The following is a 16,760-nucleotide window of genomic DNA, read 5'->3' as shown; positions in this document are numbered from 1 at the left end:
AATCGACATTCCGGAGCAAAATGTATCGGTTAGTCGACATTTTGGAGCAAAACCTATCGAAAATCGAATTTGAATAGTGTTTATCGAGAGTACTTTCCCATCACTAAGCGGCTGGCAAAGAAGCGAAAACTTATCGGAGATTTTTGCAGTTTATTAATTAGATTTGTTGTTTTGACGGTGGAATTACCAAAAGCCTAGCAAAATGCCGCGTATTATGATTAAGGGCGGCGTTTGGCGCAATACGGAAGTAAGTATAGGACACAGTGTTTGTTTTTGTTTTCGATTCTAAACGTTTTCATGTTTGCGTATCCTCATGGTCCATGGTAGGATGAGATTCTGAAGGCGGCTGTCATGAAATATGGCAAGAACCAGTGGAGTCGTATTGCCTCACTGCTGCATCGAAAGTCGGCCAAACAATGTAAAGCACGATGGTATGAATGGTTGGATCCCAGCATCAAGAAAACCGAGTGGTCGCGAGAGGAGGATGAGAAGTTGTTGCACTTGGCCAAGCTAATGCCGACGCAATGGCGGACAATAGCACCTATCATTGGACGCACGGCAGCGCAGTGTCTAGAACGTTATGAGTATTTGCTGTAAGTATTTCGTTTAAAGCACTCTGACTTCCAGGAATTAATTTCACATACTCTTTCCAGTGACCAGGCCCAACGCAAAGAAGATGGCGAGGATGGCATGGATGATCCACGTAAATTGAAACCTGGTGAAATCGATCCAAATCCGGAAACCAAACCGGCTCGTCCCGATCCCAAGGACATGGATGAAGATGAACTTGAAATGCTCTCGGAAGCTCGAGCTCGTTTGGCCAATACACAAGGTAAAAAGGCAAAACGTAAAGCTCGCGAAAAGCAGCTGGAAGAGGCTCGCCGTCTGGCCACACTCCAGAAGCGGAGGGAATTGCGAGCCGCTGGTATTGGTAGCGGAAATCGCAAACGGATTAAGGGTATCGACTACAATGCAGAGATCCCTTTTGAGAAGAGACCTGCGCACGGCTTTTATGACACATCCGAGGAGCATTTGCAGAAAAAAGATCCAGACTTTAATAAGATGCGTCAACAGGATCTTGATGGAGAACTGCGCTCAGAAAAGGAAGAGCGCGAGCGCAAGAAGGACAAGCAGAAGCTAAAACAGCGTAAGGAAAACGAAGTTCCCACAGCTATGCTGCAGAACATGGAACCAGAACGTAAGCGTTCCAAATTGGTGTTGCCAACACCACAGATCTCTGACCTGGAGTTACAGCAAGTGGTGAAGTTGGGCCGAGCAAGTGAAATGGCCAAGGAGATTGCTGGAGAAAGTGGAATAGAGACTACTGATGCCTTGCTGGCTGATTATTCCATTACACCCCAAGCAGTTGCGGCGACTCCCAGGACGCCTGCTCCCTATACAGATCGCATTATGCAAGAAGCGCAGAATATGATGGCCTTGACACATACAGAGACACCACTAAAGGGTGGTCTAAACACACCACTTCATGAATCCGATTTCTCGGGAGTACTGCCCAAAGCGGCCGCCATAGCTACACCAAATACGGTCATAGCCACACCATTTCGCACACAACGAGAGGGCGGCGGTGCCACTCCCGGAGGGTTTCTTACACCAGCATCGGGGGCATTGGTGCCCGTTGCGGGCAAATCAGGAGCAGCTGCTACGCCCGCCCATGTCCGAGATAAACTTAGCATCAATTCAGAGGAAAGCGTGGGTGTTACAGAGACACCAGCTCTTTATAAGAACTATCAGAAGCAGCTGAAATCGACATTACGTGACGGCTTGTCCACATTGCCTACACCTCGCAATGATTACGAAATCGTGGTGCCAGAACAGGATGATAGCGAACCTATGGAGATGAGCCAAGAGCCAGCAATTGAAGATCAGGCGGACGTTGATGCCCGTATTTTGGCTGAGCAGGAGGAAAAGCGTAAACGAGAGCTAGAAAAACGTTCCCAGGTCATCCAGCGCAGTCTGCCCCGTCCCACAGAGGTAAACACAAAAATTTTACGACCACAGTCGGAGAAGCAGAACCTAACGGAGCAACAGCAGGCGGAGGAGCTGATCAAACATGAGATGATTACAATGCAATGTAAGTATTGTCTGGAACACTAAAAAGAAAACGAGAATAATACAATAAACGATTTCATTAATACAGTATATGACTCCGTAAAAGATCCGGTGCCCGGACAATCCCAACATAAATTGGAACAACTTCAGAGCTACTTTAAAGCGAATCCTTATGAAGAGATTTTGCCACAAGATCTGGCGCTGGCAAAACAAATGCTAGCTGACGAAATGGATGTGGTCAAGGATCGTATGTCTCATGGCGAGTTGCCACTAGATGTCTATGCCCAAGTATGGCAAGAGTGTTTGGGTCAAGTGCTTTATCTGCCCTCACAGCATCGATATACTAGAGCGAATCTGGCAAGCAAGAAAGATCGCCTGGAATCGGCCGAGAAGCGCCTCGAACAAAATCGTCGACACATGGCCAAGCAGGCCAAACACTGCGGCAAGATTGAAAAGAAATTGAAGATTCTTACTGGTGGCTATCAGGCCCGTGCCCAAGTCCTGATTAAACAGCTGCAGGATACCTACGCCCAAATCGAACAGAATACAATTTCACTGTCGACTTTCCGATTTCTTGGCGAGCAGGAAGCTATCGCTGTGCCAAAGCGTTTGGAATCCCTTCAAGAGGATGTGCGTCGTCAAATGGACCGTGAGAAGGAACTGCAACTGAAATATGCCAGCCTTATAGACGAACGTGACTCGCTCTACAATCAAATTGAGCAAATTACCGGTGTTCGACCCACGGCACAGCAACTGATCGGTCCTGATAATTCAGAGAAGGACAATCATGAATAATAAATAAAAATATCAAAAATGGAATTATGTTACTTTGACCGAATTAAACAAAATAGATTTTATAACTGTACAAAATTTTAAAGAGCTATGTCTAACTACTTCGTATTCGTAGAAAGTCACAGAAAAATGGTACTAGATTACCGACATTAGACAAATCCTGTTTTAAATGACATTCACTTAGGTTGTCTACCTCGAAGTATGTTCCATGCAGAAGCAATCCCGTTGAATCGTACAAAAATAACTACAACCAAATTTTGGAACGCGTAAATTTATCTTCAGGAACTTCTCTCCATCTATCCCTCTCATGTTAATGACTTGTGCTTTGATAGATCCACTCCTTGTTGTCCAATGGGCAGACTTTGCGACTCCTTAACCATCGGGCAATGCAATGGTAGTGGAACGCGTGATTACACTGACCACAGGCCGCAGTGCAATGCTCTTTTTCGTCATTGGGATTAGCCTGGCATTCGATGCACAAATCCATAATAGGATTCCGGCAAATGGCACAATTGTCGACAGCCACATCCCAAGACCACTGACCATGGGCAATCCACTTCTTAAGGGCGAAACGCGCTACTGGATTTGTCAAGCTGCTGTCTGAAGCAGCAGTATCGATTGGTTCCTCCTCTTGAAAATCGCCGGGATTGTCCATTTTCCTGTTATCGCCGCTCATTTCGTGTTAAATTTAAAGTTTTAGTTTAATTTGATACAGAAAAATACAAATTTCATAAAAGTGATTTCCCTACTGACTTCTGAAAAGGCAAAGCCTATACAGTTTCTTTAAGGATTTGTATTTTAATTAATGGTATTACTTTCTGGCAACCATTCAATAGAAATCATCAAAATGAAACAGTCTCCTCTACGTTAGCGGCTTTTTGGCCAGAAAACATTAAGCGATTTCGATAGGATCTATCCAGTTGATCTCTCTATGTATACGTTTCACCCAAATAAGTATGCTACAGAAAATTTTTGCTTAAAGAATTTGAACAATTAATAGATTGATTGTTGGATTGATTTATGTAGTTCCTGCATTGAGCGTGTAAAAGTTTAAATAAATGAAATTTCAAAGGCACCACCAGCCAAGAAACATACAATTATTGGATTTTTTTTTTATTCAAGTTCATTAGGTGGAAAAACGTTTATTTCGATAATTTAAAAAATAAACAAAAATTTAGCAAAATACGCGACGATTGCGTGCGATCTGGTGCACACATACACATACAACTATTAATATTATTATTTTCGTTATTGTAAAATTATTTTGTTTTTTGTTTAGTCGTTTTTTTTTTTTTTTTTTGTTTTGTTTTCAATTGCCTTTTGCTTGATATCACCAAAGTTATCCAGTTATACATCAATTCGTCAAATCTTCAATTAGCAAATATTCGTAGTGTGTTGTTGTTTAGTTTTACTTACAGAGCTTACAGCTAAAATTATTTGGTTTTACTGCCTCTTTTGGCATATGTTTGTATATATGTGAATGCATTTATGTGTGTGTGTGTCTGTGTGTGGGTTGATTTTATTAAAAAATATTTTTAGTTACTGCAGCTTAGTAGAAGATAGCTGCTATATATATATAAATATATGTATTTGTATCTGTAGTGTGTTGGTGTGTATGTGTGTGGGTCTGTCTAAGAGCAAATGTTCCTTAAGTTGCACCATTTTACAAATGTTAGTTACTCAATTCTTATATTTCCATGCGTTTGTTCGCTTTTGTCAATATTATAATTAAATTTTTTTCTCTTTTTTTAATCACAATCACTTTCGTGTTTTAGTTGTGTGCGCAATTAACAAAACAAAAAAAAAAAAAATAAGAAAGAAGCATAAAATTAAAAAAGACCAAAATAAAACACATTTTATGATCAGATTAATTCTTCTCTGCTCGAAAATACAAATCGCGACATATTTTATTCATTCACAAAAACAAATCATAATTAAATGTAAGTGCCAAAATTAAAGGGAGGTATATATCGTGTATATAATAATATATTATCTATACATGCATGTATGTACATACTTATATACATACACATATGCATAATAATGAGAATGCCTAATAAACGAATTTAAATGTTAAATTATTCAAATTGGATTGCATTTAAGTTGAAAATACGCTTGCAAATTGTTAAGTACAGCCAAATGAAAAATTATATATCGTAATTGGGCATTGGTTGGATTTGGTTTGTTCTGTTCTGCCCTTGCAGCAGCTGCTTTGTTTTGTTTTTTTAGAATGTTATATTGGCGTAAATTAAACAAGTGCGCACCCTAGACTACAAAATACAAAAAGGAAAAAAAATAATATACATACTAGATTTATGTATTATTAATATATGTATATATATTAACTATAAACTACCATTAATATACATTATACAATGTGTATATCGAAATTGTTGTTAAATAGTTTTACTTTTTCGTTTTCTCTTTTTTTTTTTTTTTTTTTTTTTTTTTAGTTTAAGTTTTAGTTTTCTGTGTTTCGTTTTTCAGTGTATAAGACAAGACTTAAGATATAGTGTTTCTCATGCTATCGAGCATGATCATGTTTCCATTATTGTTTTTCTTTCTTCTTCACTTTAAACTTCAAAATCACTTTCTAATTTATAAACATTTAAGGTATCTTACATTTATTTTGGGTGTGGGTGTGGGTGTGGGTATGTGTGTGTGTGGGTGTGAATCAATTCGATCGCAAATTGTCGTTGAGTTTAGGAACGAAAGCAAAGAAAATATTCCGTACGATAAGTCGGTTTACCGACCGAGAGAAGAAAGAGTGTAACTCAACGTTTATTGAAATAAACTCACTCGAATTAAACACAAATTCTTTATAGAGTTTTCTAATAATAATGAGCAGTTTATATTTAAGTTGCTCTCTCTATCCCTTTCTCTCTCTCTTTTAAGTTCATGTTGTATATACGGACGGACTTGTATCATTTGTTGGTTTTGCTGTTTATATCTTATCGGGCAATCTTAATGTGTACATCCTTTTTGACCTTTGGGCAAATGGTTATCCTATTTTGAAATTGTTTTGCGGAGAATTTTCTCTAGGTGTGTTTCAAAAACATTTAACGAATGCGTTTTTGTAATTGCCAACCACCTGCTGTCTATGTCTGTGTCTGCGTGTGTCTGTTTCCGTATTGATGTCCTTGTCCGTGGCTGAGGTAACAAACTATTACATGCTTAGAAAAAATGTAATAATAATAGTATTAAAAAGAAAGGTCGAACCAAAGTTTTGACAAAACAAAATGCAATGCACATAATACGCTAGAAGATTCGCTGCAGTTGCTTAGAATTACTTGCTTTGTTTAGTTAAACTTTTTTTAGTTTATTTTTTTTATCCAGTGGTTATTTAATGAACATGCTGATGATGCACTGATGCACTGGATGGCCCTGTACCGAATGCGGTCATCAGGTCACCCTCATAGATGGCTATCAGAAGCATAATTCCCACACCGCTCAACATTCCGAGTATTTGAAGCAGGAATTGGGCTAGCGATTTGTGCGCAGCAGATATCTCCGGCATCTGCAGGAAACATTCAAATTTAGTTATATTGAATTGAGATATTTGTCTTTATGTTTTACTCACCATATCGACCAGTGCAATATAAATAAAGAGGCCCGCTGCCACGGCAAACATCCATTTGGCCACTTCCTCCGACTGGCCAAATACAATGCCAAAGATCATGCCAATGAAACTTAGAACGCCAGTTAAAAGATTGTAATAGACGGCCGATTTCACAGACATGCCAGCCTTCATGAGGATGGCAAAATCACCCAGCTCGTGGGGCAACTCGTGACAGAAGACAGCCAGAGAGGTGGAGAAGCCACCAGCAATATTTTCGGCAAAGGCGGCTCCAATAGCCATGCCATCGGTGAAATTGTGCAGTCCATCACCCATTATGATCATCCAGGCCACGGCGCTTAGCGTTTCCGGCGGCGAGTGGACATGCCCATGTCGATGGCTATGGCCATGATGTGAGGACTCGTGCTCGCGCAAAATAACCGTCACATGGTCGTTCTTGCTGTCCTTCTCCTTCCCACTACTGGCCGCATAAACGGCATTCCCATCGAGATCGGTGACTATGGTATTACTATCCATTAGGGCTCCAGGCTGGCCATCTGGCTGATGCTGCTGATGATTGTTGTGATTGTGATTATGATGATTGATATCCGCATAATTGGTGTGCAAGGTGGAGAGCAGGGATTCGGCTGCAGCAGCCAATTCATTGGAGCCATCATGATCACCGACTCCATTGCGGACCTCAGCTGAGCTAGCATCTCCACCAGCACCAGCTGCCGGAGACACACCATCACCAGGCAAATGCATCCATTCGTTCTGCTTGTTGTTCATGGTGATCTCATCATAACAATAAGGATATGAACTATACTTCTGTTTACACATCTTATCCCCAGCCACTGAGTTGTTTACCGATGAATCGGGATCACGCATCACTTTGGCTCGTGATGGTTTCTTTGTCTCCTTCTTTTCCACGCTTTTGCGCCACTCCGATATCATGGTCAGGGCATGTTCGGTGACATAAAAGAAGATAATGCCACTTAAACAGCCCAAACCCTTCATTATCATGCCGCGCTCATCCTGATTGGCCAGCGACTGAACAGAACATTTCAGATTAGATTTAATTTGACAGAAGTTACTTTTGATTTAAGACTTACATGCGGCAGCAAATGAAGTAGAGCATCTCCTGTCATTGTGCCCACAGCCAAAGAGACAAGATATTGGATAATGTGCTTGTAATAGCGAGAACCCATAAATGGAATAATCGCAACGCCCACAAGGCCAAGAATACCACAGGCGAATACCGATATGAAGGCGTAGATCCAAACTAGAAAAATATTCAGTATACATACATTTCATTTAAGTTAAATTTCAAAAGGAACTCCAGCAACAACTCACCATATACAATATCACCCTTCTCACGAGCAATCTCGTCGGCATTTATCTGCTCCAGAACACTTGTATCGATGCAACCGCCATCGAGTGTTGTCAATTGATAGAGCAGGATTGGGCATAAATTAAGCATATCTCTCCGACTGAGCGTAAAGTTTGGATTATGCTCCTCCATGCTTGAAGCTGAAGAGCTGTGAATGCAGGGCAGATTGCTGAATGGATTGGTGGTATTATACGCTGAAGTACAATTGCTGGACACCTTGTGTTCCCCTAGCACCGCATCATTGTCTTCATAATCATCATCATCATGATCGTGGTGTGCTTCCTCATGGTGATGTGTGAGATCATGTGGCTGAACATGATGGACCAGCCGACTAACGGCCACGCACTTGAATTATATAAACGACTTATTATTAATACATCAATTGCAAGTTGAGCTTGGTGGACTTACGGTGCCATTATTGCTACTACTCCCGCTGGCCAATGATTGAAGATTGAGCTGCTGCAAGAGACTGTGGAAGCTGCTGGCATTCATGGCATTCTGCGACATTAATTGATGCAGGAAGTGTTTCGTTATCTCTGGCAAATCCCGATCAGCATTATCGCCGTGACCGCCAGCATGTCGTTTGCTTCTTTTGGATGGCGGGCTTGTGCTGTAGTTTTGGGTATCATCGCCAGCTAATTGCTGCCTTCTTTCGTCGGTGGTTTCGCTGGAGGGACTTGAACTGCTGCTGCTGCGGCTGCTCCTGATGCTAGGGATGCGATCTTTAAGCGATTCACTACTATGTACGATCATGCCATTATTAAAGAGATCCTCGAAATGATCCTGGCAATGTAGCCGATGGGCACACAGTAGGCAAACCACGCAAACAGCCACTATGTGACGCGCCATCTCTCACTCTCACACTTCGAATCGCTCTCTTTTTCTCTCGAACTCCTTGTTCTCTGTCTGGGGGTTACTTTGTTTCACTTAAAACTAAAATAGTTGGTATCCGTATCCAGGTTACGATTACGTTTTCACAGAATAATGTAATCTACCTTGATCATTATATATATCAATACAAATATATATATATATACATATATGTGTATTTATGTCAATTCACGATCTTAATTGGAATCTGCAAAGATTTGTTGTAAAGAGGAAAACACAAAAATGGAATTAGTCAACTTTTGATTCACTGATGCGTGGCCCCATTCATCCAATCATCCATCAATGAGAAGGGAGTAAAGAACTATAGGGGGTACGTGGCAGGGACACCCACACTCATTACGCATCTAAGTGAAACGAGATCGAGAGACAACAATTAACCAATTGCATAACCAAAACGAACCAAAGCGGAAGTTCAAGTTCATTTGGCGGCCAGTCGTCATTGATCGACACCTCCAAATATGGTCAATCACACAGACACAGGTAAGCTGCTTCAGGTGCTCCAATCGGTTGACCATTTAGGGTAATGGCTTCAAGAGCTCTTCGACTGAATCACAATAAATCAAATCACAATAAGCTATCATTCAAAATGGAATTCTATAGATTATCAATTGGAACGTAATTTAATTAAAACTTGCATTAAATTCTTGTCAACATAATCTGATCGTATCCATTTTCGTTGGCAGGTATTGGAACCATCATAACAATGTAATGGAGAATATGAGATTCATTTAGTTGTCGTCTCGAGTTTCTTGAAAATCTTTTAAAATCTTTTGAAACATTCAAATGTACCATTTTATAATTTATTTTAGCAGTCCCCAAATTGGTATGTTTAAAATTTCATACTATAAGTTAACACTTTTATTTAACTGGAAAGAAATAAAGAAACAGCGGGAAATTGTTTAAACACTTATGTTTCAAAATTATAGGTACCATTTTGTCATTAATTAATTAATCTTGCCACTAAATTCATTTTTAAGTTCTTGCCACAAAAGTTCCTCTTGGCCATTACAGAACGGACCGACAAATAAGGTGAACTTATTTGTTGGTGAAATTAAGTAACCTTGGCATTAGTTTTTAAATTCGATTTCGGAATTTTCTTTTAACACTAGTAACTTTCGGTTTCCCCCACCATCCACCCCGTTACTTTTTGGATGTCGCCCTGTGGCGGCATGAGCCGTGTATTAACACAATTTGAAATGACACAAGCACTAAGAATTTAAATTTCCTTCTGTTTTAAATTAAAAATAAGGTTTCGCGCGAAAACTGGAATAAGAGAATTACATAAAACATACATATACATACACATGTATAAAAAAATAATAATAAACAAACACAGAAATTGGCGCAAAGTAAGCACAGGTAGATCTTATCAATTGTCAGATAGAAAAGGCGGTGAAGTGCCAGTTGAGAAGCAGAACAGAGAAGGAAGACCACTACTCCAAAGGTGGAATACGAGTAGAAGAAAGAGGAGGAGGAGAATGAGTTTGTAACGTCATAAATAATAACAAGTCAAGTCAAGCGATATCTTCGATATGTGAACCGCAATTGGCGCGCGCCAAAATACAAGTAAAAATATATACGAATTTGGTCTCTGGGGAAATACTATCAACTACTACACAAAAACACAACACAATCAGTGGCACACACGCACACACACAAACACACACACGCTCAGACACGTCGGCTACAACTTGTTGTAATTGCGCATTGGGGCAGGTACTTGGCTAATTTGTACACAGAAATTCCTGCAACGAAATCCAATATATTGATAAAACTTTAACCGACCAACAGAAAAAAAAAAAAATCATCAGAAATTTATGACTCGCGAGCAGTAGGAAGTCGGTTGATGGCGGATAGGACGGGGGGGATTGAGGGAGGTGATGATTCGGGCCGGTTTGGCGTGGGAGTTATCGACTTAATAAGAGCGAAAGCTAAAGGCGTCATTTGCTGTTGCATAAAACAAGGCGCGTCAAGGTCACAGGAAGTGGGCGGCGGCAGCAGCGGCAGTTTTGTGCACTTTTGGCATTGACAATGCGTTTGACACGCGTTTAACTTGCTGGAAGGTTAAAGGTTGTAGCTGACGCTTAAAATTCTTTCTGCGGCACTTGTTGACTAAACACCAATACTCCGCTGCCACTGCCACTGCCACTTCCCCTCTTCTTAGTTCGGACCACGTGTGCGCGTCCGTGTCCTTGTCCTTCTCACTCTCAGCTCACTTATTTTAAAATGCCTGACTGGCATTCACTTAATTATCTGACAATAAAAATCAATCATCAAATATTTGAAATTTTGGCAAAATGCTCTGCTTGATTTACGTTTTTTCGTTTTCCAATCAAGCCCCAAACAGACTGACCTAACTCAGTCAATTGGTCAAGTGCTGAAGCCGCCGACGCCGACCGACATAGTCGTTCAATCGGTGATTTTTGTCCGCTTTTCGCTTTTTATTTAAACTCTTTGTAATCAAGTCTCATTTAAATTCAACTCGCATGATTTTCATGAAATCACTGAGAGAAAAATAAATAATAAAAAACACAAAAAAAAAACCATTTAAAAACGGACACACAAATTTTTCAGTGTTGGCTTTAACGACTTTTGATCTCACTTTTTCGATATTATGCTATATATAGTAGTAACATTTGCATTCGTTTCGAGAGTCGAGTACAATATTTTTTATTTTATAAATTAAATTCGCTTTCTTTGTGGTATTTATTGATTGATTGGCAATTTAACATCTTTAATTATATATCTCTGAGTAACTCAGAGGTTCACACAATTCACCCACCGGGAGAGATGAGGAGGAGGAGTAGGAAGAAGCCTACCGCAAACCAAGCGAACGAGCTTTACCACCATCAATTTGCCACTGAGCTGCGCGCGTTGCTTTCAGAGTGTTTTATAGTCCAAGTTTTTCTCTGCGAGTGTATTTGTGTGTGTGTGTGTGTGTGTGGGGGGTCGACAACGACCAGGTTTGGAGGCGTAAGACTTTGCCAACCTAAATGAAATGGGGCGGGTTAAGCCATTGTATGCTCACACTATATGGCCATAATACTTTACAGACCTGAAGAACATTAGAATTTCGTTTATATAAAAAACAGATTATACCCTTACACTCCCTCCCCCAAAGATTTATCCAAGTGTAGTAGGAGATCAACATCTAGAAACGTTATAAAATTCAAACGGAAACATTCTTCGATAGACACTTGGGGGACACCCTTCAAGTGGGGACGAAACAGTCAGGAAAATTTCATTAAATCTCACCTAATGCGAGCGAGGAGGCATCCAAATTCGTTGACTTTCCTTGTGGGAACAAATATCTATGTTATTGACAGTCCTTAATAATCTTGCTTTCATAATTTATTGCTTGGACCCGACTTGCTTAATCATTTGGTTCCCATAAACCAAAGAAATATCTCTCTTGCTCCACCAAGAGTATCTATTACTCAATCAGACTAGAGATATCTGTTTATCTTTCAAATCATGACGTGCAAATTTCATAATCAATGGTTTGGGTTTTGTTTATGATTCTCCTGGAGAATTTTCATACCAAAATTAGGTAATGCTATATATAGATATTTTCAACTAACCCACAAAAAAGAGGAAGACAAATAGCGAACGTTAGTTAATGTTCATATATTATTATTGTGCTTATCGAAATCAATGTTTAATCTCGATTCAAGATAATGCGTTATCAAAAGGAATCTGGATTGCTGCAGCAGCTACTACTAATAGTAGTATTAATTGTTTGCCGCATAATTAGATTACATACTTGGTTCTCGAATACAACTCTCAACTCAACTACATAACTCTATGTTATAGTAACTGAAAATTCGACTATATATGACTCACTATGCTTCATCCATCCAACCATATTTCACCATCAATATCCTTACTTTATAAAACTGAAATTTCAAGCACAAAAAAACTTTATCGCACTTCGCTTTTACACTTATGTTACGCTGAGGCGGTAAACTTATCAACTGAAATTTCACAATGAGAACCTCATTTTTATATCTGAATTTCTGACGAGTTTGCCCCAACCACATGTCAGCTGACTCATCGCCCGAGTAAAGCCATGGGTAAAATTTGTTCAATTAGCACTTTTTGTTAATGCCAAATTTCCATGAAATTTCATGCTTGAACCTCCAATAGGGAGCAAGCATAGCACTTATGTTTTGCTGACTCAATCAACCAACCAACATATCCATCCATCATTATCTCCAACTGAAATTCTATATAGAGCATTGACTTAACTTATTTTATGTACATAAGTCATCAGCCAAGCCGACAACATGAATTTATCTTCACTGAAATTTCACAATGAGAACCACCACGATTCGTTTTTTTTCGGCTTTCAGACGGAGTCAATTAACTGCCGAATTTTGAAATTCTTTTGAATTATCTGTAGTTTCTTTTGGGCTTGTCGTTCTAACCAACTGAAATTTCATGCCGATACCCCCAAAGGCGTGCACACACACACATACACACACAGGCAAATACATACATATGTATGTATGTATAAGTTAGTTAATGCTGATTTGGCAACACGTTTAAGCCAAAAAACCCTTATCTTTTTTGGTGTGTTACCTGACACACAACGAAAACCACACAGGTAAGAAATAAACGGGGAAAATTAAAAGCTCCACATGAAATTTCAGTTATCTTTTCTAGATATTATTCGGGAGATACGAGAACGTTGGAACAGTTTGAGGGTCGTCTAATGTGACAAAGCAAAAAGCAACGAACTAACCGCCCCATGAATATAAAGTTCTGGGATTTACGAGCGGCACAAAGATTTACATAGATCTGAACTATCTAATTCACTAAGCCTGCTTGAATCACGTTGTCTAACCATGATGATATGTGTTGGACATGGCCTAACTGTCATTTCGACGGTTTGCCCGGATTGACCTTCCCCCTGTCCACCCGTCAACCCACTAAACGCTCACCTAAGTTGGTTGACTACTATATATTACGTCAGGTTTTCGAATTTAATATGCTACTAATGTTGAAGGGCTTGCAATTACAATAAATAATTCATTGGGGCATCTAAATTAAATCATATTGTAGGATGACGATTAACGATTTGGGTAGGTTGGTTGGTTGCGCTTTGAAGGTAGACTTAACAGACGACTACCTTCCTTATGAGTGGGGTCGGAGCGACGGCTCTGGGAACCGAACCGGAATCAATGAATAATTGATTACATTGCATTTGCACCAGGTGTGACAAATTCGCAAATTGTGTGCCAAAACGCGAACAAATGCAATGATAGAGACAAGATGATGATAAAGAGAAATGGAAACAATTATGGATGGTAGGTTCTAGGTTTTCTTTGTTAGTCATACTTTCATTCAGAATGATATAATGAGATGCAATGTTATCGTTGGATTACTTAAGTCTGGTAATCGATCAATATTTTTAAACTTTTAAACATGCAACATAAGAAGAAAGCACGTGGTGAGGCACCCAAAATGGTCTAGATGTTATTTTTTTAAATAAACTTTTAAAAAAGATTGATAGATTATAGTTACTTTTATATACATTCATGTTTCAGTCGATAATATCGATCGTCGATTATCATAAATTTCGATAGGAAAACAAAAAAAATGTAAACGAAAATAAAACACATGTTGATATATGGGTCATTACCGATAAGCGTTCCCCTCTTCCACCAGCACCTCTTGGACAAATCGAAATTCACTTTAACTCTATGTGCTAGATCCTCCTCCATTAAACGAATCGTTACCCACGCAAAATTTAGGCAAAAGTTTGCGTAATTAGACAATAATTATGGCAGGGAAAAAGGAAATTAAAATGCCATTTGATTTGGTGTTAAAAATGGAAAATATGTTACACTAAAATAGCATAATGTACGTGTGAGTGTGTGTGTGTCTATGAATCTTACTTTATGTGTATGTGTGTGTGTGTGTGCGCGGGTGTCCAAATCTCGCACATGGAAAGCGGCTCGCTATAAATAAATTATGAATGAGCATGAGAGGTGAGGTGAAGCAGAGGGGTGAGGAGACGTGGGTGATAGTGGGTGTATTCGATGGTAGAGATGGTGCAACATATGCAATTAAACTAACATACATATGTACATATAAATATGTATATATTTATATTTGCAGTTAACAATACTTACATTTCACACTTCTCAGTCCCCTTGCCTTTGTATATCAATTCCAAATATATGTGTTAGTGTGAGTGTGTGTGTTGGGATTGCGCTCAGCGCAAAATCTTAATCTTAGTTGTTGATAGAATAATGTACTGCCGATGCTTTCATCTACGATTCAACTTTAAATGATAGCCTGGTGGGAGGAGGGCGAGGACAATGTAGGTATTGCATTAATTCACAAAGATAACACAAATGTCGATTCAATTGAACGGCGGCGGCGGCGGCAGTAGCAGCAGCAGCGGGAATAAATTCGTTTCAGTTCTATCCAAAATACAGATTGCACAGTGATTAGAGATCCGCTCTAATTCAACACATTTACACAATTACGCAAGTAGCCGTTGTTCAATAGTTAAACATTTCAAAGAACACAATATTTTTATTATAAAATGCCGATTTCACTGCACCGCACCGCCAACCATAAATCCGCAACAAAATAGCCAAACTATCGGTGTGGCCATAGTGTGCAAAGTGTAAATGTTATCGAGTGTAAATATATCGATACCGCCACAAACAACAGACTCGGCGCGTAATCGAAATACATATCGATATGGTTATCGAATATATAAATGACAGTCACACAAAGACGTTGACATTTATAAACAAACTAGAAAAAAGCAAACCTTTCAAAATGTCCGATACGGAGCATTTATCTAGGGGTAAGTAAATATATGTCCTACACAGACTTATCCACATTCAACATAATCTATTCTTAGGTTCCATAAAGCCAGTATTTCCGGATGACGGTATCTTGCGTTTGTATTCTATGCGCTTTTGCCCATACGCACACCGTGTTCACCTTGTCCTGGATGCTAAAAAAATTCCACATCACAAAATTTACATAAACCTGCGTGACAAACCTGACTGGTTTGCCAACGTCAGTGCCACTACTAAAGTACCAGCATTAGAGCTTGTCACAGAGGCGCCAACGGGTGCAGGAACACCACCTATACTTATTGAATCGCTTTTTATATGCGACTATTTGGATGAAAAGTATCCCGAGATATCGCTACATCCCAAAGATCCCCTAAAGAAGGCCGAAGATCGAATCCTTGTTGATCGTTTTGGTCAATTTATAAATGCCATCTATAAACTTCTATTGCATGATGATCCCGCTCAAGTGGGAGATGCTGATTTATATGACGGCTTAGATATTTACGAGAAGGAGTTGAAGCGCCGGGGTACACCCTTCTTTGGTGGATCTCAGCCTGGCATGTTGGATTATATGATCTGGCCGTGGTGTGAGCGTTTTGCCGCTTTAAAGTATACTCTAGGCAAGGACGTTAAACTAGATCCTGTACGATTCAAAATCCTGGTAAGTTGACCGCTCGCACTTGCTTGACCTCAGTCAATCCTTAGTTATGATCTTATCCCATTTGTAGCTTCAGTGGGAGGAGCTGATGCTCAAGGATCCAGCTGTAAAAAGCTTCTTTTTGGACGGTGAAGTTCATGCCAAATATATGAAGTCTCGACGTGATGGCAATGCGGATTATAATATGCTCTAGTAAGATGAGTGTCCCAAGCAAATTAATTCAATGTTTAAACGTTATTGTTCTTTCCTTTTCCAGCAAAGCTGCCAAACGTCCGAAATTGGAATAATGCTATTAACAACTCGATGACCCTAATATATAGAAAACAAATGTGAAATATAGGCAATGCCAATTAAATGTAAAACATTTTTAAAAATTTTTTTGAAATAAAAAAACCATTACCATGAAAAATGTGTTTACTGGGCTAAAGCTTCTGTTAATGTTAATAACAGAATTTTATGTAAACTTACCCTAAGCAAAAAGAGTATTTCGAGATAACAAAGAATTTTTAATAGTAATAAACATTGCTCCTCCACTAAAACTTCTGTATATATCCTGTAATCGCCATAATTCTCTTTCATTTT

The 16,760-nt window shown here is 39.4% G+C and overlaps 4 protein-coding genes across 6 annotated transcripts; 2 read left to right on the top strand and 2 right to left on the bottom strand.

Moving 5' to 3' along the window:
• Positions 1-98: 98 nt before the first annotated feature.
• On the top strand, positions 99-2,947 carry Cdc5 (cell division cycle protein 21). Its single transcript, XM_068287016.1, has 4 exons — positions 99-247; positions 328-593; positions 654-2,092; positions 2,159-2,947. Exons 1-4 carry the CDS (start codon positions 203-205, stop codon positions 2,863-2,865), a joined length of 2,457 nt encoding a protein of 818 aa, XP_068143117.1. The 5' UTR covers positions 99-202; the 3' UTR covers positions 2,866-2,947.
• A 225-nt stretch (positions 2,948-3,172) lies between these two features.
• On the bottom strand, positions 3,173-3,538 carry LOC137574725 (RING-box protein 1B-like). The gene has a single exon (XM_068287129.1). It carries the CDS (start codon positions 3,536-3,538, stop codon positions 3,173-3,175), a length of 366 nt encoding a protein of 121 aa, XP_068143230.1.
• A 1,191-nt stretch (positions 3,539-4,729) lies between these two features.
• foi (fear-of-intimacy) lies at positions 4,730-15,316 on the bottom strand. 2 transcript variants are annotated; one of them, XM_068286851.1, is made up of 6 exons: positions 14,837-15,316; positions 8,217-8,886; positions 7,772-8,153; positions 7,531-7,700; positions 6,443-7,468; positions 4,730-6,379 (listed from the first exon to the last, which is right to left on the bottom strand). In XM_068286851.1, the coding sequence occupies exons 2-6, from the start codon at positions 8,655-8,657 to the stop codon at positions 6,206-6,208; spliced, it is 2,193 nt and encodes a 730-aa protein (XP_068142952.1). In that variant the 5' UTR covers positions 8,658-8,886; positions 14,837-15,316; the 3' UTR covers positions 4,730-6,205. The 2 variants fall into 2 exon arrangements, with proteins under 2 accessions (XP_068142952.1, XP_068142953.1); XM_068286852.1 differs by lacking the exon at positions 14,837-15,316 and adding an exon at positions 11,482-11,526.
• A 77-nt stretch (positions 15,317-15,393) lies between these two features.
• On the top strand, positions 15,394-16,587 carry GstO1 (Glutathione S transferase O1). 2 transcript variants are annotated; one of them, XM_068286864.1, is made up of 4 exons: positions 15,394-15,525; positions 15,583-16,181; positions 16,249-16,370; positions 16,435-16,587. In XM_068286864.1, the coding sequence occupies exons 1-4, from the start codon at positions 15,417-15,419 to the stop codon at positions 16,463-16,465; spliced, it is 861 nt and encodes a 286-aa protein (XP_068142965.1). In that variant the 5' UTR covers positions 15,394-15,416; the 3' UTR covers positions 16,466-16,587. The 2 variants fall into 2 exon arrangements, with proteins under 2 accessions (XP_068142965.1, XP_068142966.1); XM_068286865.1 differs by lacking the exon at positions 16,435-16,587 and having other exon boundaries at positions 16,249-16,371.
• The last annotated feature ends 173 nt before the right edge of the window (positions 16,588-16,760 follow it).

This window comes from Drosophila tropicalis, unplaced genomic scaffold, assembly GCF_018151085.1.
Source record: "Drosophila tropicalis isolate 14030-0801.00 unplaced genomic scaffold, ASM1815108v1 contig_463, whole genome shotgun sequence".
NCBI classification, from domain to species: Eukaryota; Metazoa; Arthropoda; class Insecta; order Diptera; family Drosophilidae; genus Drosophila; species Drosophila tropicalis.
This window is presented reverse-complemented; position numbering and strand designations above follow the sequence as displayed.